At 42.0% G+C, this 24,474-nt stretch overlaps 1 protein-coding gene across 3 annotated transcripts in view; it reads left to right on the top strand.

Moving 5' to 3' along the window:
- Nucleotides 1-24,474, top strand: part of Dlic (dynein light intermediate chain) — a 316,288-nt gene that overhangs the window by 52,991 nt on the left and 238,823 nt on the right. For all 3 annotated transcript variants that reach the window (XR_010859834.2, XM_067145474.2, XM_067145473.2), the window contains exon 3: nucleotides 20,765-20,881. Coding sequence is in view for 2 of the 3 variants with exons in the window: in XM_067145474.2 (XP_067001575.1) it covers nucleotides 20,765-20,881 (117 nt within the window). In the remaining variant the exon portion in view is untranslated. The remainder of the gene's footprint in view (nucleotides 1-20,764; nucleotides 20,882-24,474) is intronic.

Raw genomic sequence — 24,474 nt, 5'->3', positions numbered from 1 at the left:
TTTCCTAAAATAAAAGAAGATATACAATTGAAACCATGAACTTACAATTCTGCAACATGTTACCAGGCTTATGAATGATAAATTTTGGATCATTTGGCTCCAAGTTTACAAAGGTAATGCTCATAAATATAACAGTGCGATATAAATGTGATCAGATGAATAAAAATAACAAAAAAAAGTATTTCTTCTAGATTCGCCTCTTTATTGCATGATAACACCTTAACTGAGCATTAATTTCTTTTTTACTTCATATAATTTTTCATCACTAAGAAAATGTTCAAATATTGTCAATGGTTCGGGATTATCCTCAAAGTTCGTTTGAATCCCATTATCGCCAGTAAACTCGGATTTGTTGCATGGCCCCCAAATATAACCCAGTCAGTCTGAACAACGTTTTCAATTTCTTCACATTCTTCACATCATGGAATACATCACTCGATCCAGGGGAATAATTGGTACTTTTGTCTTCACTTTCATCACAAAACAAGAGCATTCGCTCAATATCACTACTAAATTACTTGTAGGCGATGCTTTGTTCGTTTACACTCAGGGGTTTTAACATTGAAGCCATATTGATTTGGCTGCTGACCTCACGGAAAACGTGTGCACGGTCACATGAATTCTACACGGAATATGATATTCCATTGAAATAAAATATAGTATTTTGTTGCAAAGTGTGTGTTTACAACTTACGTGACAAAAGTGAAGCATGTTTGAACATTTATATGTGTGTGTTTCGGGATGAAATTCCTAAAATTGACAATATGCGATATTGATGACCAAATTATTGGTTCCAATTTGCTTACTGCTTATGCAGAAGTCAGAAGTATCTATAAACTTCTGATGCTGATAGGCGGTTGACGCAATCTATATATATAAAATAAGAGTTTTGTCTCTACATTGCTCAGAATTTAAAACGGATGGTATTTCTGTATCAGTCGTGTCACCAGTAACAAGGAAATGCACTTTTTACTTTTCCGTAATTTCTGTATGTATGTATGTACACGCATCACGAGAAAACGGCTGAAGAGAATTTAATGAAAATAGGTATTGAAAGTTGGGGAAAAAGTCGCTACAATCTAGGCCATAAATAATAATTTTATTCACGCTGAGTGAAATGGTAGTTTAGGCGAAGGCCTAAAATTTAATTCTCAAATATTTATGTTATTGGTGGCTGTATCTGTAAATGCAACATAACTAAAGGTATATGGTATTAAATTTCTGATCATTTATGTCTCATACAATGTGTCACAAGAAAATTGGTAAACTGAATGTAATGAAAATCGGTATGTGAAGTCGGAGAATAAGGAACTACAGTCTACACTATAAATAATTTTATAAGATGCCCTAATGTCACAGAGTCGAAGGTAAACTAAATGTGAAGGACTACAATATAGAAAGCTCATAAAATGGATCAACAATAGCATTATGTTGACTATTGTTTGTTGTGATGTGCTTTGTGTCTTCTGTTGGCACTCATCCCTAATAGATACGTACTGCTGCGTACCGAGTATTTTTTTACATTATGTCCCATCGACACAGATAGGTCTTACGGTGACGATGGGATAGGAAAGGGTTAGGAGTGTGAAGGAAGCAGCCTTGGTTTTAATTCAGGTACAGCCCCAGCATTTGCCTGTTGTGAAAATTGGAAATCACGGAATACCATCTTCAGGGCCGCCGACAGTGGGGTTCGAATCCACTATCGTCCGGATACAAGCTCACAACTGCGCGTCCCTAACCACATGGCCAACTCGCCCAGTCGTACCGAGCGTAACAGCCTCCCTGAATATTGGCGGGAATTAGATGGGAAGTTAGAAGTTAGATTCCTCTGGTTCATAAATTTTCTGATACTACTGGTACGTAACGCACTGGTTCATCATAGAATTCAAGCTATTCAATCCCTACTCTGAGGCACTGATTGGAATGAGCAGTGTGCATATTTAATGGAATAATGGCAGAAGAGTGCGGTTTTCCGTTTGATAGATTATTTTATATGATAACATCGCTTTTAATCGCTACATTCCTACTGATGTTTTTGTAATGACCTATGTTGACTTCAGTTAGGAAAACCACGTCAGTCTTTCTAAGAATCACCGGGCGAGTTGGCCGTGCGCGTAGAGGCGCGCGGCTGTGAGCTTGCATCCGGGAGATAGTAGGTTCGAATCCCACTATCGGTAGCCCTGAAAATGGTTTTCTCTGGTTTCCCATTTTCACACCAGGCAAATGCTGGGGCTGTACCTTAATTAAGGCCACGGCCGCTTCCTTCCAACTCCTAGCCCTTTCCTCTCCCATCGTCGCCATAAGACCTATCTGTGTCGGTGCGACGTAAAGCCCCTAGCAAAAAAAAGAAATGATTGTGCTTGAATGCAAAGACCCTCTATTTATAACAAGATGAGATCTTGATAGTCAGTGTAAAACAATGAAAATGAAAACACTTAAATGTTGATTTTTGATTAAGTCTCTGCCATGTTTTAAAACTTGAGGTCATGTGTGACATTACTAACCACGATGTCAATTGACCTTTGTATAAAGGTTTTGGTTTAAAGCTTGAATACACTTAAAAAGTTTCTCTGTGGAAAGATGAGCGATTAAGATACTGAGGGATTGTATCATCTCCAAATTTAGAGAAACTTTTAAGCACTGTGAGTTTGACCTAGTAATTCGTAGTGACACTCTTGTGACAAAAGTTTTAAAACCAATTCTCAGTGACCATGCAAGTGACATCAGCAATGACCTTGATATTCCCAGGAATTTAGTGTGAGAACCTTTAAGCTGCAGACATTTTAAAATTTAATCATCTGCAGTCAAATTTTAAGAGGTGAGTCATAACTACAAAACTTATGAACAAATTTTCTATTGACATTAGGAAAAGTAATTATGTACCCATCATAATGTATTCTTTGTGCGTAACCCACGAGCCAGGTGACATGAATGCTGTCTGGTAGATAATAGCAGAGTTCATATGGTCCATATTTGGATTTGGTCTTGTCACAGCCGCTAGTATTTAACATAGGCAGTGACCTTTAGTGCACTCCTGTTAACTCCAGCCCAGTGGCTACATATCACACCACCTTACATTAGAAGGCAACAAGCCCATGTCCATTTATGGTTCAGAGCATGCAGTAAAGTGGACTCATTCACCAGAACACAGAACAGCTTTCCTCAATATTGAAGTCTCGCTGACCTGTTTTGAAAACAGCCAAGGAACTAACATCCAGTGGCTTCAGTATCAAAAATACCTGGAGGGAAGAGTGGACAGGGTTACTTCCCAGTGGCATAGCTGACATCAAACATGCTAAAATGAAGCCATCTGGATTTAATTTGCTTCATCCTACCTGGACTAAGCTGAACAGAATTTGCTTTGGTGTTGGAAGATTTGCCTCCTCTCTATATAAATGGTGCTGACAGATTCTCCTTGATTAGACTGTGGGGCGGACTTGCAGACCATCAGCCACATCGTGGAGGAATATCCGCTGCGTTTGTTTCCTGGCTCTCTAGAAGACCTTTGTGAAGCCACTCCCGAGGCTATCTCTTGGATAGAAGCATCAGGCATCCAGTTATGAATTACATAGGATTTTATCTCATATATTTCTGTACGTTTGAATATACTGGGCGAGTCCACTGCTCCTGACTTTTTTTTTTTTTTTTTTTTTTTTTCCTGTTGTCAATTCTCCTTTGCTGTACCAAGCAACAGTCGCATCTAACCACTTACTGCACTATCACCTTTGCAAAAACATGTATGCGACAGGAATTTACACAATGCATCATACTGTCATACAGTTATGTAAAAAGCACGTGCCAATTATAAGCTTTCAGTAGGGTATGAAATGAACGCTAAAAGCAATGGCATACTAATAGAAAATGTGTGTGCATTTGTGAAGCGGAAGTAGTTGTCAAAATACTATGCTTTGTTGAAAACAGTTGTCTGGAATCGCCGTGGTGTCATAGGTTATGTTGGGTGCTGCTAATACAACTGTGGTTGGTAGGTGGGTTCAAATCCCGCTTGAACCTGATAATTTTATTTGCATTTTGTACTTCGAGAATCATCCACAATGCAATATATCCAAATACATTCACGTTGTGAGTTATTTATTCATTTTAGCACTATCCTAGGCCATCAGGCCTGCTTACGTGGATGTTTTATAAGCAGGGACAAAGACAGAATGGTTGGTGGTTTGAATCCTCTTGACTGAGCAACAGCTTGTTAGTGTAGTAAGTGTTCAAATAGATGGCCTTCTGCAGTAATGTACGTGTCAGCACGCCATTGGGCTAACTTTTGGGCTCGTTGTAGCATTGTAGGTGTTATGGATTCACAGGCTTCCATAATATGGTTTCAAAGGCTTTCAATATTTTCCAGCTGCTGAGCGTACACTACATCCTTCATTGGCATCAAATCGAGCGATCCAGATGGCAGATCCTTCCCTTCCTGTCCATCGTCACGAACCTACTATGCTGGTGTAGCAGAGGGAGAGGGGATGCTCTCATGTGGTGCATCCCAGGTGGTGGATAGGGAGGTCTTAACCGGCTTGCCGGCAGACTTGTGGAAAATAAAATACCTCTTGTGGACCAAACACACAACCCCCTGTGGGTGGGGGACGCAGACGAAGAATACACCTATGGTATCCCCTGCCTGTCGTAAGGGGCGACCAAGGGATGTTTATATTAGAACCATGACTCCTTGTGATTAGTACCACCATGCGGGGAACACCATGGGTCGCTTTTCCTTGCGCGTAGTACCACTATGTTAGGTACCAAACAGGTTTGTGATTAGTAGCAAACGAGAGCGCAACGGCTTTTACAGTACCCGTGATTAGTAGCACTATATGAGCGGCTCCATGGGATGACGGAACCCATGGTTCTGGCTTGCCTATGATTAGTACCCACTATATGAGGAACACCACGGGATAGTACAAGTCCCTGTGGTTGGTACACTTAGGTGATGAATACCATAGTTTTGTGTTGCCTGTCAATGGCGCCGCAATGTGCGAAACACAGTTGGTCTGTAATACATGTGCAAATTTCATTACCTGTGAGTAGTACCATAATGTGTGGCGTACCGCAAGTCTACGCTACTCTTGATTAGTACCGCAACATGAGAAATACCATGGTTCTTCTTTTCTAGCAATAAGTACCATTGTGAGGGGCCGCTGACTTGGATTTTAGACCCCTTTCGACTACAGTTAGGGCTGGTTTACACGAGTAGAGTAGCGAGGCGAGTAGAGTGGATAGTAGAGCTACTAGCATCGTGTAAACGACTGGGATAGTAGCAAGTAGAGTAGAGTAGCTAGTATGCAGTAGAGGAGAGTGGGTTTCCGCTGTGGTAAAGTAACTCTACCACTATCCTTCCCCCTCCACCGGAACCGAGCTCCGAGAGCTGGCGGAGAAGGCCAAGGACGCTCGATTTTTCAGTTGGCGCGTCATTCGCCTATTCCATGTGTGTACTGACGGTATTCCGCTGAGTAAACTGAGCATTTTTGTGCGTTTATTTGGTGGCAAAATGAAGTGTACGGAAGAAGAAACATGTAAATTTGTAGAACTGACAGTGAAAAAAGAATGTTTATGGAACATAAACAGCATTATTTACAGAAACTAAAATATGAGACGGGCGGTGGAAGAGGACTTGATTACGAAAATGGGTAAAGAGGGTTTTGGTTTTATGGAACTTAAACAGAATTTTTTTAAAATACGATGTACCTACGACCAAGAACTGACGAAAATTCGTGAATCCAAGAAGTGTGGAGGTGGTGCCGCCGACATCTACACTCCCTCTCTTAAGTGGTTTAGTAAAGTATAATTTGCAAGGTAATACTGAAAGTCATCTGCCTCTGTGGTGTGGTTAGTGTGATTAGCTGCCACCCCTATAGGACCGGGTTCGATTCTCGACTCTGCCACGAAATTTGAAAAGTAGTACTAGGACTGGAACGGGGTCCACTCAGCCTCGGGAGGTCAACTCAGTAGAGGTGGGTTCGATTCCCACCTCAGCCATCCTGGAAGTGGTTTTCCGTGGTTTCCCGCTTCTCCTCCAGGCAAATGCCGAGATGGTACCTAACTTAAGGCCACGGCCTCTTCCTTCCCTCTTCCTTGTCTATCTCTTCCTTGTCTATCTCTTCCAATCTTCACATCTCCCACCAGGGCCCCTGTTCAGCATAGCAGGTGACACCGCCTGGGCGAGGTACTGGTCATCCTCACCAGTTGTATCCCCCGATCCAATGTCTCATGCTCCAGGACACTGCCCTTGAGGCGGTAGAGGTGGGTCCCTTGCTGAGTCCGAGGGAAAAATCAACCCTGGAGGGTGAGCAGATTAATAAAGAAAGAAGAATATTAAAAGCCACAACGTAACATTATAGCTCGGTGATATTAAGGGGAAGTGCACCTTTGGAGGTCAAACAAATGCAGGTGTATTGTCCTATAATGGAGAACAGACCTCCCTCATTTCGATGGAAGAAGGATTTTAAAAATGCCTAAACCTGTAATAGTTACGAAGATGCAACAACAAATATAAACAAGTGTCAGCTGGATTGTCCCTTTAGATGAAGGTTTCTCAAGTTTCAGTGTTACATAGCGTGTTCATCATGTGTCTCGACGTGTTTAAGTTAGACAATGATGCAGGACTGTATACTTTAATCATATTAATAACATACATAGGGATCTTCTACCTCGTATCACTTGACAATGCCATTAATTTTAAGCAATAACAGTAATGTCCACAACAAATAGAATAATTTTCATATTTTGTTTGGAAATCCAAAATAATTATTGTTTACAGTACAATGTCAGGTCTTGAAACTTAATCTCTACACCTGGGCCGTACAGGCAACGAACAAACGAATTATATAAATAGATCAGTAATTGGGGTATTTATGGCAAAGAAGCTACTACAAATTAGGCCTACACCAGCGTGATTTACAGTGTACTGATGGCTATTATCATTGGCCAGGAACTTCAGAGTCACCTCAAGCTTAAATCTCGGTGTTCTTGCATTTCTCATCACTGTGTTATGTCTTTGAATTTGCGGTGTTATAGCATCTAACAGTGTCTGAAAGCTATCACGCTTCGATCTCATACACTTTCTGTATTCTTCTTAAAATTCTGTCGCAAGTTCTCTCAGAATTAATGTTAATGCCCGGAGTGTATCTCTCCTAAGCCAGCCTCTTACCCATTCCCTTCTTCCCTCATTTGCTTCTTCTAATGCTTCACTAACCTCTTGCATTAATATGTTTGCAAATGTCTTTAAACTCTTCGTTACGATGTGCTTGCGTCTTGCCATGGTGCTACTACTCTACTCTACTGTTTGACTCTACTCCCGTATGAACGATTCAAGTGTCAACTCTACCAGACAGTGGTAGAGTAGAGTAACGTGGCTACTCTACTATCTACTCTACTCACCTCACTACTCTACCCGTGTAAACCAGCCCTTATCATCGATTCAGTATTGTGCTATAGAAGCAGTTCCTTGGTCAGTAATACTATTGTTCTACGCCCGCTTCTGTGCATTTCAGGCACTGTGGGTTGGTTCCTCTGATTGTTTTAAATTCATATCCATCCCGTCCGTCCGTCCATCCGTCCGTCCATCCCTCCCTCCCTCCCTCCCTCCCTCCCTCCCTCCCTCCCTCCATCCATCCATCCATCCATCCATCCATCCATCCATCCATCCATCCATCCATCCATCCATCCATCCATCCATCCATCCATCCATCCATCCATCCATCCATCCATCCATCCATCCATCCATCCATCCATCCATCCATCCATCCATCCATCCATCCATCCATCCATCCATCCATCCATCCATCCATCCATCCATCCATCCATCCATCCATCCATCCATCCATCCATCCATCCATCCATCCATCCATCCATCCATCCATCCATCCATCCATCCATCCATCCATCCATCCATCCATCCATCCATCCATCCATCCATCCATCCATCCATCCATCCATCCATCCATCCATCCATCCATCCATCCATCCATCCATCCATCCATCCATCCATCCATCCATCCATCCATCCATCCATCCATCCATCCATCCATCCATCCATCCATCCATCCATCCATCCATCCATCCATCCATCCATCCATCCATCCATCCATCCATCCATCCATCCATCCATCCATCCATCCATCCATCCATCCATCCATCCATCCATCCATCCATCCATCCATCCATCCATCCATCCATCCATCCATCCATCCATCCATCCATCCATCCATCCATCCATCCATCCATCCATCCATCCATCCATCCATCCATCCATCCATCCATCCATCCATCCATCCATCCATCCATCCATCCATCCATCCATCCATCCATCCATCCATCCATCCATCCATCCATCCATCCATCCATCCATCCATCCATCCATCCATCCATCCATCCATCCATCCATCCATCCATCCATCCATCCATCCATCCATCCATCCATCCATCCATCCATCCATCCATCCATCCATCCATCCATCCATCCATCCATCCATCCATCCATCCATCCATCCATCCATCCATCCATCCATCCATCCATCCATCCATCCATCCATCCATCCATCCATCCATCCATCCATCCATCCATCCATCCATCCATCCATCCATCCATCCATCCATCCATCCATCCATCCATCCATCCATCCATCCATCCATCCATCCATCCATCCATCCATCCATCCATCCATCCATCCATCCATCCATCCATCCATCCATCCATCCATCCATCCATCCATCCATCCATCCATCCATCCATCCATCCATCCATCCATCCATCCATCCATCCATCCATCCATCCATCCATCCATCCATCCATCCATCCATCCATCCATCCATCCATCCATCCATCCATCCATCCATCCATCCATCCATCCATCCATCCATCCATCCATCCATCCATCCATCCATCCATCCATCCATCCATCCATCCATCCATCCATCCATCCATCCATCCATCCATCCATCCATCCATCCATCCATCCATCCATCCATCCATCCATCCATCCATCCATCCATCCATCCATCCATCCATCCATCCATCCATCCATCCATCCATCCATCCATCCATCCATCCATCCATCCATCCATCCATCCATCCATCCATCCATCCATCCATCCATCCATCCATCCATCCATCCATCCATCCATCCATCCATCCATCCATCCATCCATCCATCCATCCATCCATCCATCCATCCATCCATCCATCCATCCATCCATCCATCCATCCATCCATCCATCCATCCATCCATCCATCCATCCATCCATCCATCCATCCATCCATCCATCCATCCATCCATCCATCCATCCATCCATCCATCCATCCATCCATCCATCCATCCATCCATCCATCCATCCATCCATCCATCCATCCATCCATCCATCCATCCATCCATCCATCCATCCATCCATCCATCCATCCATCCATCCATCCATCCATCCATCCATCCATCCATCCATCCATCCATCCATCCATCCATCCATCCATCCATCCATCCATCCATCCATCCATCCATCCATCCATCCATCCATCCATCCATCCATCCATCCATCCATCCATCCATCCATCCATCCATCCATCCATCCATCCATCCATCCATCCATCCATCCATCCATCCATCCATCCATCCATCCATCCATCCATCCATCCATCCATCCATCCATCCATCCATCCATCCATCCATCCATCCATCCATCCATCCATCCATCCATCCATCCATCCATCCATCCATCCATCCATCCATCCATCCATCCATCCATCCATCCATCCATCCATCCATCCATCCATCCATCCATCCATCCATCCATCCATCCATCCATCCATCCATCCATCCATCCATCCATCCATCCATCCATCCATCCATCCATCCATCCATCCATCCATCCATCCATCCATCCATCCATCCATCCATCCATCCATCCATCCATCCATCCATCCATCCATCCATCCATCCATCCATCCATCCATCCATCCATCCATCCATCCATCCATCCATCCATCCATCCATCCATCCATCCATCCATCCATCCATCCATCCATCCATCCATCCATCCATCCATCCATCCATCCATCCATCCATCCATCCATCCATCCATCCATCCATCCATCCATCCATCCATCCATCCATCCATCCATCCATCCATCCATCCATCCATCTTGAATTGTGATCAATGGAGGCTTTTAATTTCCCATTTTGTTTCGCCTCATTTTGTACCATTAGGGGCCAATGACCTCGCTCGATGTTAGGCCCCTTTAAACAACAAGCATCATCATCATCATCCTGTCCATCGACCGGGGTGTGTAGCATTCAGGTAGTTGCAAACATCTGGTGACATGTGAGGGGGAGCTCCGTCGTGTTGATACCACATGGTTACATGGTCAGCCAGGGGCATAGTCTCTAGCATTAATGATAGTTAGTCTTGCAGAAACTGTAGGTACCGAGCTCCTGTCAAATGATCCTCAAAGAAATATGGTCCAATTAGGTTATCACTCAGTATACCACACCAGACATTTACTCCCCATCGTGCCTGAAATGCTGCCTGCCTTACCCAGTGGGGATTTTCAACACTTCAGTAGTGCATATTATGACGGTTCAAAGAACCATTATTATGAAATCACGACTTGTCCAAAAATAAAATATGAGATACTACCACACGATCATTTGCCACTTGCGTCAGTATCCATGCACAGAAATCACCTCAATTTTTGAAATCTCGTCCATAGAGCTCTTGAGGTAGCTGGAGGTAATACAGATGAAACAAACTAATATGCAAGATCCGTACTGTCAACATACTCATCTGTTGAATACATAGAGAAGAAATGATCAACACTGTTAGGCTACACCAATGGTCAGGCCAGTACACATTGAACATGCATGCTGCATGCTATTGATCAAATGTGGCACGAATGGCCTTGTATTTGATCCTCAAAGCGTAAAATGTGAATAAAAATATTTGGCACTCTTGGGATTCAAACCCACTTACCGACAGTACATGCATCAGCACGTCTGTGCTTAGTCCATTGCACCATGGTAACACTTCACGTGTGCCCCAGAAAGCACACTGGATGTCCATATACTTCTGCTTCTCTAATTCACGCACATTTTCTATCAGTACACTTTTGATTTTAGCATTAATTTCATATTTTAGTTAACCTTATAACTTGGCATATTGATCCATGCCTATTCTAGCTGCGCTGATTGTGCGGTCTGTGGTCAGTGGATGTTAATGTATCCAGTACGCTGATAAGTACACCTAATCCACTTCTTGATATTGGCAAAAAATTCGTGTTCAATAGAATTGGATTATCATATCCATTCAGGAGTAATATTAAGCCACAATGCATGGCATCAGGCAACGGGAGGTCAAGGAACATTCTACTCCATGTCATCCGCCCTGTGACACACCAGGAAGGTCTGATGTTGTATGTCCTCATTTCTTTGCAAACATTGAATGCTATTTGTTGAGTGCCGCACAATTGGTCGTATGTTTAATCTTTGAAGCTCATGATACGAATAAAATTATTTTGGTTACAGTGAGTTTCGAACCCGCCACCCAAACACAGATGTGGTACCATCTCCATACTTAGTCCATTACACCATGGTGATTGTTGCCTCAAGCTTATCAGAAAGTGTTCTTGGTGTAAAAATACTTCCTGCTTCACAAGCTCTCACATGTTTTCTATCAGTGTTAAGTGTTTTAGTGTTAATTTCATGTCCAATTAAAAGCTTGTAATTGGTGCTTACTTTTGTTACATAACCGTATGACAGTTTGATGCATTGTGTAAATACCTGTCGCATATATGTTTTTGCAAAAATCTTGCTGTGATTACTCAGTAAGTGCTTTAAAGGTGACTGTATCTTGGTATACTTCTATCTAATGCATCATATAAGTAAATAAATAAATAACTACTTGCAAAGAGATGGGATGGCAGTAAAATATCCATCCTGTGTTACACAGACGATACTGCACTCATTGCCACTGATGATACTAAACTGGCTGAGCTCATTTCTCGTGTGTCAAAAATATCTGTTCTCAAATGGGACTACAAATTAACATGAATAAGACCAAAATGATGATTGTTGATAGAGCCGAGAAATTAGCCTGCATATACATCATCATACACCACACCCGGGAAATTGGAGTTGGAAAATGATGAATTTGAGAAAATATCAGAAATGCTATACCTTGGTTTAACCTTTTCCAGTTCACGTATTTGTGCTCCCAAGATTAAGAACAACAGCTATGGTCAAAAATGTAATGACAATTTGTCCCATTTATGGAAGGATCGCTCTATCTTGTTACCACTGTAAATGAGAGTAGAATCCAGTCTGGTATTTTCAGTTTTCCTCTATGGAACCGAGACATAGACCTTATGTGATACAGAGATGAAGAAAATCGATTAGTTTTTACTCCATTATAAACCAAGTCAGCTTCAGAATCAGATTATCATCTGTATGTAGACAGAGAGTTTTACAATTCTTTGGGAACGCTATATGACATGGGAATGGAATGATAGTAGAAAAACTGATCATTCTATGAAATGTTCCCGGCAGGAGAGATCATGGTTGAGTTCCCACTCGATGGTTGCACATTATCAAGAATATAACTAGGTTGAACCTCTTTGGTACAGTACATCCGGCCAAGGACCACAAGAGATGGAGACAACTGAACAGTAGCATCCTCAGACATCGCGGTCCTCAGAATTGAAGGAATGTTAAGAGAGAAACTTGCAACAGGTCCTTACCATTGATTTTAACTGTTCTGATTTATTGTGAGTCTGGTGTTATGTATTTGGTTTTCCTTTTATCTAGTCACAGTTCATATTTGGCTACTAGTGTTCCGTTTTTGGCATAAAGAAAAGCTCAGGGTATCGGTGCTGGTTTGCTGTATGTATAACAAAGATGAATGCAAATGCTCTAGGGTCTGAACTTAGTGGATGCTGACTCTCTTGTAAAAACCATGATGATGATATAATGTATTATTTTTACATCAGCACAGGAGCAAATATCTAATTATTATGTTGACGTACTGTAATGATAATTAGAATTGAATATCATATTTTTGAAAGAGCTGTAAGTTGAAATAGGGTTCAAAGAGAAAGTTGCTTCTTGTTGTACCTCTGTTTCTCATTGTGAAATTGACTCGCACCATTGTCTAGAAAGAGAGGTTGTATGTTTGAATTTCAATGGCTTTCGAATATTAACATTGTAACTTCAAATTGTTAAATGTGCAGGGGAAGCCAGAGTTTAAATAAACACTGCAAATCCAATTTTATTACAATTTTATTGAAACTTTACAGATGATCGATTATAAATGAAGCCTTTAAAAGGTTTGTCTCTAATAATTTTCAAAAATGGACTTTGTAGACTTACAATGGTTTTCTTTGGTAATGTGTGCAGAATATTAAATCGTAAGTAGCACTATATCAGTTTCCTGTTTCTCTTTACAATAACAAAACTATAAGATGTCAATGTCCACTTTTCACAAGAACACACTCGTTCATCAGTACTTGATCAATCACCTTCACTGTATTCTGGTTTACCAGTTTGTCTTGAAACCAAGCTTTAATAAAAGTGGGAATAACCAGTTGGGATGCATTTTCTATCGCATGAGGACAACAGATCCTTCAACTTCTGTTCTATTCGTTGATTGGCAGCAACCCATGATATGACTGGTCAAGAATGTCTTAGGATGATGGCTGCCTTCCTCTAGATTGCTTCTTGACAAAAAAACACTCTGCTTTTTGCTGTAGGAGTACTTGAAGTACACCTCGTAAAGTTATCCTAAGACACACATTTCCCATACTCCACATCACCTTATTTTTATTGGTGTCATGCATCCAGTTTTGCCTCTGCACCACTTTCTTAAAGTTGTATATTAAGTATTGAGTAATTTCTTGGACTGTGTATGACTTGTCGGTGACCTTACTCATCCCATTGATCTAGAACATACACAGTTTGGTTCTTCTTTTAATCAGTGCATGCATGGAGTCTCCTTTCTGGGATTATCCCTGTTGTAGAAAGCTGTGATTGAAATACCAAATTTTCTGCATGTAACGATGAACTTATCCGTGTATTACTTAAGCCCTGTTGTTTCTTAACATTGTCATATGAGGAGTGTGGATCATTACATTCCACTGTGGAGGATGGAGAACTATTTAAAGGTTGCCCATTAGTTTGGAGGGCATCCTCTCCATAAATTATACAGGTTTCCAAAATGTGTGCTGCAATAACAGAAATTATTGTAAAGTGTACAATAACTTCATTTGCCTTTGTGTTTCTTAAAATGTTTTCCATTCAACTCTGTCCTCTTTTCCTCCCTCTCATCTTGCCTTTTGATGATTATTTGTTTGTGCCATTGTTAGGGCAGTTGTTTAGAAGTGAGGAACTACAGCCTCCAGGAGCAGGAGGAAATGGATCCTCCTTGATTGATTGATTGATTGATTGATTGATTGATTGATTGATTGATTGATTGATTGATTGATTGATTGATTGATTGATTGATTGATTGATTGATTGATCACTGCCGGTGCTTGATGAACCATCAGTCGTGGCAACAAAATCAGGGTCAGCAACAGAGTCATCACTGTTATCTAAACACGAGGAATCACTAATCTTTACAGTCCTTCCCATTGTCACCATTCCATCCGTCCAAAGAAAGATATTCCTCTAAGAACAGTACAAATGGACAAGAACAATTGGTATTATCTTGTTGCAATAATGCATATAAAGTATTTCAATAATCTTGCCTTTGATCATTTGTTTGTGCCATTGTTAGGGCAGTTGTTTAGAAGTGAGGAACTACAGCCTCCAGGAGCAGGAGGAAATGGATCCTCCTTCCTTTTGCTTTCCTCCCCTATTGTAAAAAATAATTATTGCTATGACAACAGGCATTGTTACTTGTGATGCTAAATACCTACAGACCAGGCGAGTTGGCCGTGCAGTTAGGGGCACAGAGCTATGAGCTTGCATCCAGGAAATAGAGTTCAAACCCCGCTGTCGGCAGCCCTGAAGATGATTTCCCGTGATTTCCCATTTTCACACCAGGCAAATGCCTGGGATGTACCGTAGTTAAGGCCACGGCTGCTTCCTTCCCACTCCTAGCCCATTCCTATACCTTCATCACCGTAAGACCTACCTGTATTAGTGCAACGCAAAGCAAAGCAAATCACATACATACATACATACATACATACATACATACATACATACATACGCTGATTGAGCAAATGTCACAGGATAGCGGAGCACTGATGTGCAGGTGTGTTGTCTGTGCACCACACGCCTCCTGTGCCAGCGGGAGTTGTATGGGAGACCTTGTGAGCAGAGGCTGTGCATGTTACAGGTGTAATATGGAAAGTCGTCGTGAGCTGACACCGTTCGAACGGGGTATGGCGGTCTGTGCCCGACGGATAGCAAGTGCAATTTCGGAAGTGTCGCGGGATTCGGCTTCACACGATCAACCGAGTCCAGGGTGTATTGTTAATGGTTGAATGAGGGTGTCACTGTCCACGACAGACGAACGACCGGCTGTCCAGCCACCCTCGATGAACATGACCGGCAGCATCTGAGACGGATTATCAATAGTGACAGACGGGCAACTGTGCAACAAATCACGGCTCAGTTCAACACAGGCTGTGCTAGACACGTTTCCCTGTGGACAATCCATAGGAAAATGGCTTCTATGGGGTATGGGAGCCGGCGCCGCACACGGGTACCACTGTTAACCCAACGTCATCAAGCACGACGATGCGCATTTGTCGCCAGTCACCAGGCATGGACACTGGAACAATGGCGTAACATGATATAGTCGGATGAATCACGATTTCAACTGCACCATGTCGATGGGAGACACCGTGTATGACGCAGACCACATGAAGCGATGGATCCCGCCTGCCTCGAAGGTGAGGTCCAGGGCGCTGGTGTCTCTGTTACGGTCTGGGGTGCATTTTCCTGGTATGGAATGGGCCCCTGAGTTGTTCTGGAAGAGACATTGAATGGTACGCGGTACGTTGAGCTGCTCGGAGACCATCTCCACCCATTTTTGGCCTTCCAGTGCCCAGACGGTTCTGCGGTGCTTCAAGATGATAACGCGCCGCCACATCGCTCCCGCGTCGCCCGGGAATGGTTCCAGGAACATGCAGCGGAGGTCCAACGACTGCCATGGCCACCCAGGAGCCCCGATATGAACCCTATAGAGCATATCTGGGATGTCCTGGAACGCAGATTCCGTGCCATGGACCCTGCACCCATTTGCAAACGATTTGGTGTCAGCTGTGTCCAGAGGACTACCAGGGACTTGTCGACTCACTTCCACGGCGTCTCACTGCAGTTCGCAGGGCCAGAGGAGGCCCCACACGCTATTAGGTGACTATCCCATGACATTTGCTAAGTCAGTGTACATACATACATACATTATCATTATAGACTGTTATGCATTTCAGCGTTCAGTCTGCAAGCCTCTGTGAATTTACTAAACGTTGGCACAATCCTCGATTTGCAACTAGTGCTGTCGCCTCATTTAGTTCTATACCTCTTATCTTTAAGTCGTTAGAAACTGAGTCTAACCATCGTCGTCTTGGCCTACCTCTACATCTCTTACCCTCCATAACAGAGTCCATTTATCTCCTAGGTAACCTATCCTCCTCGATTCGCCTCACATGACCCCACCACCGAAGCCGCTTTATGTGTACAGCTTCATCCATTGAGTTCAATCCTAAATTAGCCTTTATCTCCTCATTCTGAGTACCCTCCTGCCATTACTCCCACCTGTTTGTACCAGCAATCATTCTTGGTACTTTCATGTCTGTTACTTCTAACTTATGAATAAGATATCCCGAGTCCACCCAGCTTTTGCTCCCGTAAAGCAAAATTGGTCTAAAAACAGACCGATGTAAAGATAGTTTAGTCTGGGAGCTGACTTCCTTCTTACAGAATACTGTTGATCGCAACTGCGAGCTCACTGCATTAGCTTTACTACACCTTGATTCAATCTCACTTACTATATTACCATCCTGGGGGAATACACAACCTAAATACTTGAAATTATCGACCTGTTCTAGCATTGCATCACCAATCCGACATTCAATTCTGTTGAATTTCTTGCCTACTGACATCAATTTAGTCTTCGAAAGGCTAATTTTCATACCATACTCATTACACCTAGTTTCGAGTTCCAAGATATTAGACTGTGGCTTTTGGCACAATCTGCCATCAGGACCAAGTCGTCAGCATAGGCTGGACTGCTTACTACATTTCCACCTAACTGAATCCCTCTCTGTCATTTTATACCTTTCAGAAGATTATCCATGTAAACTCCGAACAGCAAAGGTGCAAGATTACAGCCTTGTCTAACCCCTGTAAGTACCCTGAAGCAAGAACTCGTTCTACCGTCAATTCTCACTGAAGCCCAATTGTCAATATAAATGCCTTTGATTGATTTTAATAATCTACCTTTAATTCCATAGTCCCCCAGTATGGCGAACATCTTTTCCCTCAGTACCCTGCCATGTGCTTTCTCTAGATCTACGAAATATAAACTCAACTGCCTATTCCTCTCTTAGTTTTTTCAGTTACCTGGCGCATACCGAAAATCTGATCCTGACAGCCTCTCTGTGGTCTGAAACCACACTGGTTTTCATCCAACTTCCTCTCAATGACTAATTGCACCCTCCTTTCCAAGATGCCAGTGAATATTTTGCCTGGTATACTAATCAATGAGATACCTCGATAGTTGTTGCAATTCTTCCTGTTCCCTTGCTTATAGATAGGTGCAATTACAGCTTTTGTCCAATCTGAAGGTACCTTACCAACACTCCATGCTAATCTTACTACTCTATGAAGCCATTTCATCTCTGCCTTCCCACTACACTTCACCATTTCAGGTCTAATTTCATCTATTCCTGGTTCTTTATGACAATGGAGTCTATTTACCATCCTTTCGACTTCCTCCAGCGTAATTTCACCAACATCATTTTGCTCCTCCCCATGAGCTTGGCTGTTTGCAACACCACCAGGAAGATTTCCTTTTACGTTGAGAAGATGTTCAAAATATTCCCTCCACCTCTCCAGTGATTCCCTGGGATCTATTATGAGTTCACCTGAATTACTCAAAACACTGTTCATTTCCTTTTCCCCTCCCTTCCTAAGATTCTTTATTACTGTCCAGAAAGGTTTCCCTGCTGCTTGACCTTGTCTTTCCAGGTTATTACCAAAATCTTCCCATGACTTCTTTTTGGATTCAACAACTATTTGTTTCGGTCTGTTTCTTTCATCTGCGTACAAATCCCTGTCTGCATCGGCCCTTGTTTGGAGCCATTTCTGATAAGTCTTCTTTTTACATTTACAAGCTGCTCTCACTTCATCATTCACCCAAGATGTTCTCCTTTTCCCATCTTTACATATAGTTGTTCCTAGGCATTCCCTTGCTGTTTCTACTACAGCATCCCTGTATGCCACCCATTCTCTTTCTATATTCTGAACCTGCTTACTGTCTACTGTTCAAAACTTCTCACTAATCATATCCATGTACTTCTGTCTAATTTCCTCGTCCTGGAGATTTTCTACTCTTATTCGTTTGCAGACAGATTTCACTTTCTCTACCCTAGGCCTAGAGATACTTATTTCACTACAGATCAGATAGTGGTCTGTATCATCGAAAAATCCGCGAAAAACTCGTACATTCCTAACAGATTTCCTGAATTCAAAGTCCGTTAAGATATAGTCTATTATGGATCTGGTGCCCCTAGCCTCCCATGTGTAGCGGTGAATAGCCTTATGCTCGAAGAATGTATTCGTAACAGCTAAACCCATACCAGCACAGAAGTCCAGCAAACGCTTCCCATTCCCATTAGCTTCCATATCTTCCCCACATTTACCAATCACCATTTCGTATCCTTCAGTTCTATTCCCAACTCTCGCATTGAAATCGCCCATTAGCACTATTCTATCCTTGCTGTTGACTCTGACCACGATGTCACTCAATGCTTCATAAAACTTGTCAACTTCATCCTCATCTGCACCCTCACATGGTGAATACACTGAGACAGTTCTCGTCCTAATTCCTCCAACTGCCAAATCTACCCACATCATTCGTTCATTTACGTGCCTAACAGAAACTATGTTGCGTGCAATGGTATTCCTTTTGAACAGCCCTACTCCATACTCTGCCCTTCCCTTTCTAACACCCGTCACGTACACTTTATAATCTCCTATCTCTTCCTCATTATCTCCCCTTACCCGAATATCACTTACTTCTAGCACTTCCAGATGCATTCTCTTTGCTGACTCAGCCAGTTCTACCTTCTTTCTTCCATAAGCCCCATTAATATTGATAGCTCCCCATTGAATTCCATTTCATTCACCAAGTTTTTTCCAAGTAGTCCCTCTCCTGTCAAATGGGAGTGGGACTCCATTATTCCCACAGGTCCTAAGCTTGCTTAAAATGTTCTGAGCTCGGTAAATTCATGAAGCAGGATGCTACCCTTCTTACACATAGTCCAAGTAAGGATCTCTCCCTTAATGTGTTATGGACCACTGGTGGATTGTATAGTCCTAGCCGCCTGAGCACAAGGGGGACCATGACTCAGCATATGTCCGAGATGTCCACTCCCATTCCAGAGAAACTGGTATCCTGACTCTCAGGACCACTTACTAGGCCACTCAGCCGTTGCCCACGGTTCACGAACTAGGGCGTGACTACAGTAACCCGCACCATAAACCACCAGCAAATCATAAAAATAAAAAAATAAAAATCCACTTTTTTGATGTTTAGGATGTTTACGAAGTAGGAAAAAGCTGGGCTGAGTGGCTCAGATGGTCGAGGTACTGGCATTCTGACACCAACTTGTCGGGTTCGAACGTGACTCAGTCCGCTGGTATTTGAAGGTGCTCAAATATATCACCCTTGTGTGTAGATTTATTGGTGCATAAAAGAATTCCTGTGGGACTAAATTTTGGCACCTTAGCGTCTCCAAGAACCATTGAAGTAATTAGTGGGATGTGAAAACCATAACATTATTATGAAAAATATTTTAATAGCAAAATAGTGTATTCTAATTGTGTATTGAATTCCAGGATGTTCCTCAGGTTTTGAATTTTCTTTATGGTATTTTATTTTTTTATCATTTTCAATCAAGAGAAAACTGTTACATAGTTCAATAGTATTCATAGGATTGTCAGTCATAGCAATAATTATTATTGTTCGACTGAAGTAATTCGTAATTATTTAAGAACTTAACAGATGTCAGAAAGACTCAAATATACGCCATGGAACCTGCTCACACAGCTGTTTATCAATTCCTCTTAGCGAAACCATCTGATACACTCATGCTAATGATCACGTCTACAATGGGCATATGGCTACTGACATTCGTAGACAATAGTGCTCCAAATTATATCGAGAGCGATAAACATTGATATGCGTCACACTCTTGTAGGCAGTAAACTTTTCCCTGTACAAACATCGTAACTACTTGTGATGTTTAATACATGGAGCTGTGAAATGAACAATTCAGGTTTAAATGCATTCTGAAGAGTGAACTTGAATTTTGAGTTTGGCTAATGAGTCTAGACCAGTTGATTAGAGGAATTGTTAGTGATTAATAAACTGTATGAATTGTTAGTGATTAATAAACAATAATGTTTAGATTTTTTGAAGTATGTAACTTGTTCTCAATTGATACGTTGTTCAGGATATCTGCAACAAAGTATTTGACGTATAGAAAATAATACTTGTTTCTATCGTACTTTAATAATATTTGTTTACTTTTATTCTTCAGGTGACAATGAATCTGGAAAGACTACCTTAATAGCCAAACTGCAAGGTGTTGAAGATCCAAAAAAGGGATCAGGGTTGGAATATGCATATATTGATGTCCGAGATGAATATAGGGATGGTAAGTAAATTGTCACAAGAAAGTCTTTTTCCTGTGTTAAAAAAATTATTTACTGCCTATTAATAAATTCAGCTTGCAGATATGGTAGTGTAGAACGTCTGGAAATTTCATCTAGTGTAAATACTTGTGCCGGCCCTGTGGTGTAGGGGTAGCAAACCTGCCTCTTACCCGGAGGCCCCGGGTTCAATTGCTGTTCAGGTCAGGGATTTTTACCTGGATCTGAGGGCTGGTTCAAGGACCACTCAGCCTACGTGATTAGAATTGAGGAGCTATCTGATGGTGAGATATCGGCCCTGGTCTAGAAAGCCAAGAATAACGGCTGAATGGATTTGTCGTGCTGACCACACAACACCTCGTAATGTGCAGGCCTTCGAGCTGAGCAGCAGTTGCTTGGTAAGCCAAGGCCCTTCAGGGCTCTAGTGCCATGCGGTTAGTTAGGTTAGCAAATACTTGAAGGTATTAGTTTTCCGATATTGAATGTTAGCTTCTCTGTGCCAAGAGTTGTTTTTTGAAAGTTGGCTTACCTTCACATTAGCGATAACACACACGAAAGTAATAACACGGTTTAGTTTCAAAGTGCATTTCTGTATAACCACTACCCGTAATACACAGTATAATGTTCATAAGTGTTGTACTATTGAAGTGTTATGCATCTACATTCAAAAATGCCACTGCAGTGCTGTCGTTATCAATGTGAAGGATGGTTTCATTCTCAGTTCCAACATTCCTGTTCCTTTTCCTTCCTGTGAGATACTGATTTAGAGGTAAGTTCTGTGGGGGAGGATCATCTCGGTTCTCCACAGCAATATTGTGTAATACCGGTGTTGCTAATATTACGGTCACCGTAGTTTCTAGTTTAGTTCGCAAGCCCTAGTTTGTTTTGGTCAGCTGTGTATTCTAACCTCTCGCGAATTCCATCGACGACTTTCCTGACGACGGTTTTTGACAGTCGATATCTCTTCAGAAACTGTTCCTCAGATTTTCAAAGTCCTTCCTTCTTATTATAGGCCTATTTCTGTTAGGAATATCATTGAACAAATCTAAATCAAGAAACTCTGCATCAAACGCTTGATTTACAGCAGCCATTTCGCTTTTAAGCTCGAATAAACAGTTTAACCCAGGTGAAAGGAGGGGTTAACTTAACTCCGGTCTTAACCTAGAGTTAAAAATAACCCTCCTTGATGAAACGGAATGAATAGTCAAATTCAGAGTAAAAACTCGGGGTTAATGTTTAACCCACGTTGATGAGACCGGCCCTTGATGCGTTTCAAAAGGAACCTTGCCTTTCTTCATCAGGCGACAACAGAGAAACAAAACATGACGCATCAAAGGTTGCTAGGAGAAAGCAACAAGGAACTTAAAATGGTGTCCTAAGATTTTAAAGGGACACTATTTTAGCCCCATGCTAGAGACGAGTGGCAACAGCAAAGCATCATTCTCTAATGGTTCTGATAATAGGTAGCAATGATTCACTGAGGTTGTAGCCTGTATCGCGGCTGAAATTATCTGCGTGTTTACGTATTTCAACCGCCTCCCTGATGATTCTTGGGCGATATTGTTTTATACGGGCAAGAACATCCATTTCTTGGAACATTACATTATGACCAGGTGTTAAGACATGATCAGCAACAGCTGATTTATCAGGTTGGTTGAGTAAGATACACCTGGTATGTCTTTGATGCAAGTGCATACCGTTTTGGAAGTTTGTCCCATATAAACCCTGCCACAAGTACAGGGAACTCTGTAGATATCAAGTTGGTGCAATTTAGGCAGACTGTCCTTAGTTGGTCACAGGAGTTGCCTAATCTTGATTGATGTTCCAAAAACAGTTCGTACATGGTACCTATGTAAGATTTTAGCAATACGATCTGTCTTGTTATGTATCTAAGGTAAGTAAGCAGTTCTTTTTACACCTTAATAGACGTCCGATTATGTATCTATTTCAGAACGTTAGAGATCAAAGCTTCACTGTAACCGTTGCTCTCAAAAATGGTTCTCAAGGTGTTAATTTCTTCTTGTAGAGCTGACACTTCACAAATCCTCCTGGCCCTGGTAGTTATTGTTGTAAGGATACCATGTTTCTGGGCAGGGTGATGGTGAGAATCTGCGTGGAGATATATATTGGTGTGTGTAGGCTTACAATAAACGCTGTGTCCTAAAGATCCATCCTCTTTTCTTGGTGACGAGAACATCTAAAAATTGCATTTTGCCGTCAGATTCCATTTCCATGCCGAAACAAATGGAAGGGTGGTGGTGATTAAGGTGATCCAGGAAATGCCCAAGATTGTCTTCACCTTCCGTCCAAATGATGAACTATCATCCACATATCGCCACCAGATCTTCGGTTTGCAAGGTGCCAATGACAAAGCTTTCTCTTTGAAGTTTTCTGTGAAGAAATTAGCCACAACAAGAGAGAGAGGACTTCCCATTGTCACACCATCTGTCTGTTCATAGTATTTCCCATTCCATAGAAAGTAGGAGGAGGTCATGCAGTGAGAGAAAAGCCTTGCGATGTCTTCAGTAAAAATGTCATTGATGAAAGACATAGCACCATCAGTAGGTACTTTTGTAAACAGACACACCACATCGAGACTCACTGAAGTGATATAGCTTTCAACTTCTCGATGAAGTGTGTGGAATCCTTGATATAGGAAGGGGTGTTACCCAGGAGTGGTTGAAGTAGACTGCCTAAATATTTAGAAAGGGCATATGTTGGGGAACCAAACGTACTAATAATAGGGCCTAAGAGGAACAACTTCCAGAAAATACAGTGAAGACTCTCCTTTCAGAGGATGCTATTCCTCCGAGACTGTATGGGCTTCTTGAAATACATAAGAAAGTTGTTCCTCTTAGGCCTATTGTTCCTACGATTGGTTCCCCGACATATGCCCTTTCTAAATATTTAGGTAGTATACTTCAACCACTCCCGGGTAACACCCCTTCCTATATTAAGGATTCCACACACTTCATTGAGAAGTTAAAAGCTATATCACTTCAACCAAGTGATATAGTCAGTCTCAACGTGATGTGTCTGTTTACGAGAGTACCTGTTGATGGTGTTATATCTCTCATCAATAGAGGCACCTGTTTTTTGCAAAATTGCATATCTTACGAATTTGGCTCAAAAACGTGAAACTATTTACATTTATGCAAAATCGCAAAATAATTTACAAAATTATTCGGAATCGCATCATTTGAAGTTAACGACGGAGATTCAAGGCGAGTTATGGCAATAAAATTAGATCATCGATGCCAAAATCGACTTTCAATATATATCGAAAGCTAAGCTATAGTATATTGATTATCGCTAAATTAGCCTCCTGGGAAGCAAGAAAATTATCTTATTCATAATTACGTGACGAAGTGATGGTGTCCTCTTGCCTGTTGAAAATCGCTGCTGATCGGTGCATTTAATTTCTTATTTTTTGCTCTGTTTATAAAAATCGTTGTGACAGTTTTTTTTTTTTTTTTTTGATCGAGAAGAATTTGCATTGGAAGGATTTTACTTATTTGGCAAAACTAGAAAGATATTGATATGCAAATACTGTTATGTGCGAATTGAATAGCAGAGAAAGGACTTGTGCCTGAAACAC

This window comes from Anabrus simplex, chromosome 4 (assembly GCF_040414725.1).
Source record: "Anabrus simplex isolate iqAnaSimp1 chromosome 4, ASM4041472v1, whole genome shotgun sequence".
Taxonomy (NCBI): domain Eukaryota; kingdom Metazoa; phylum Arthropoda; class Insecta; order Orthoptera; family Tettigoniidae; genus Anabrus; species Anabrus simplex.
Note: the sequence above shows the minus strand (reverse complement) of the source record. Positions and strands in the feature narration are given on the sequence as shown.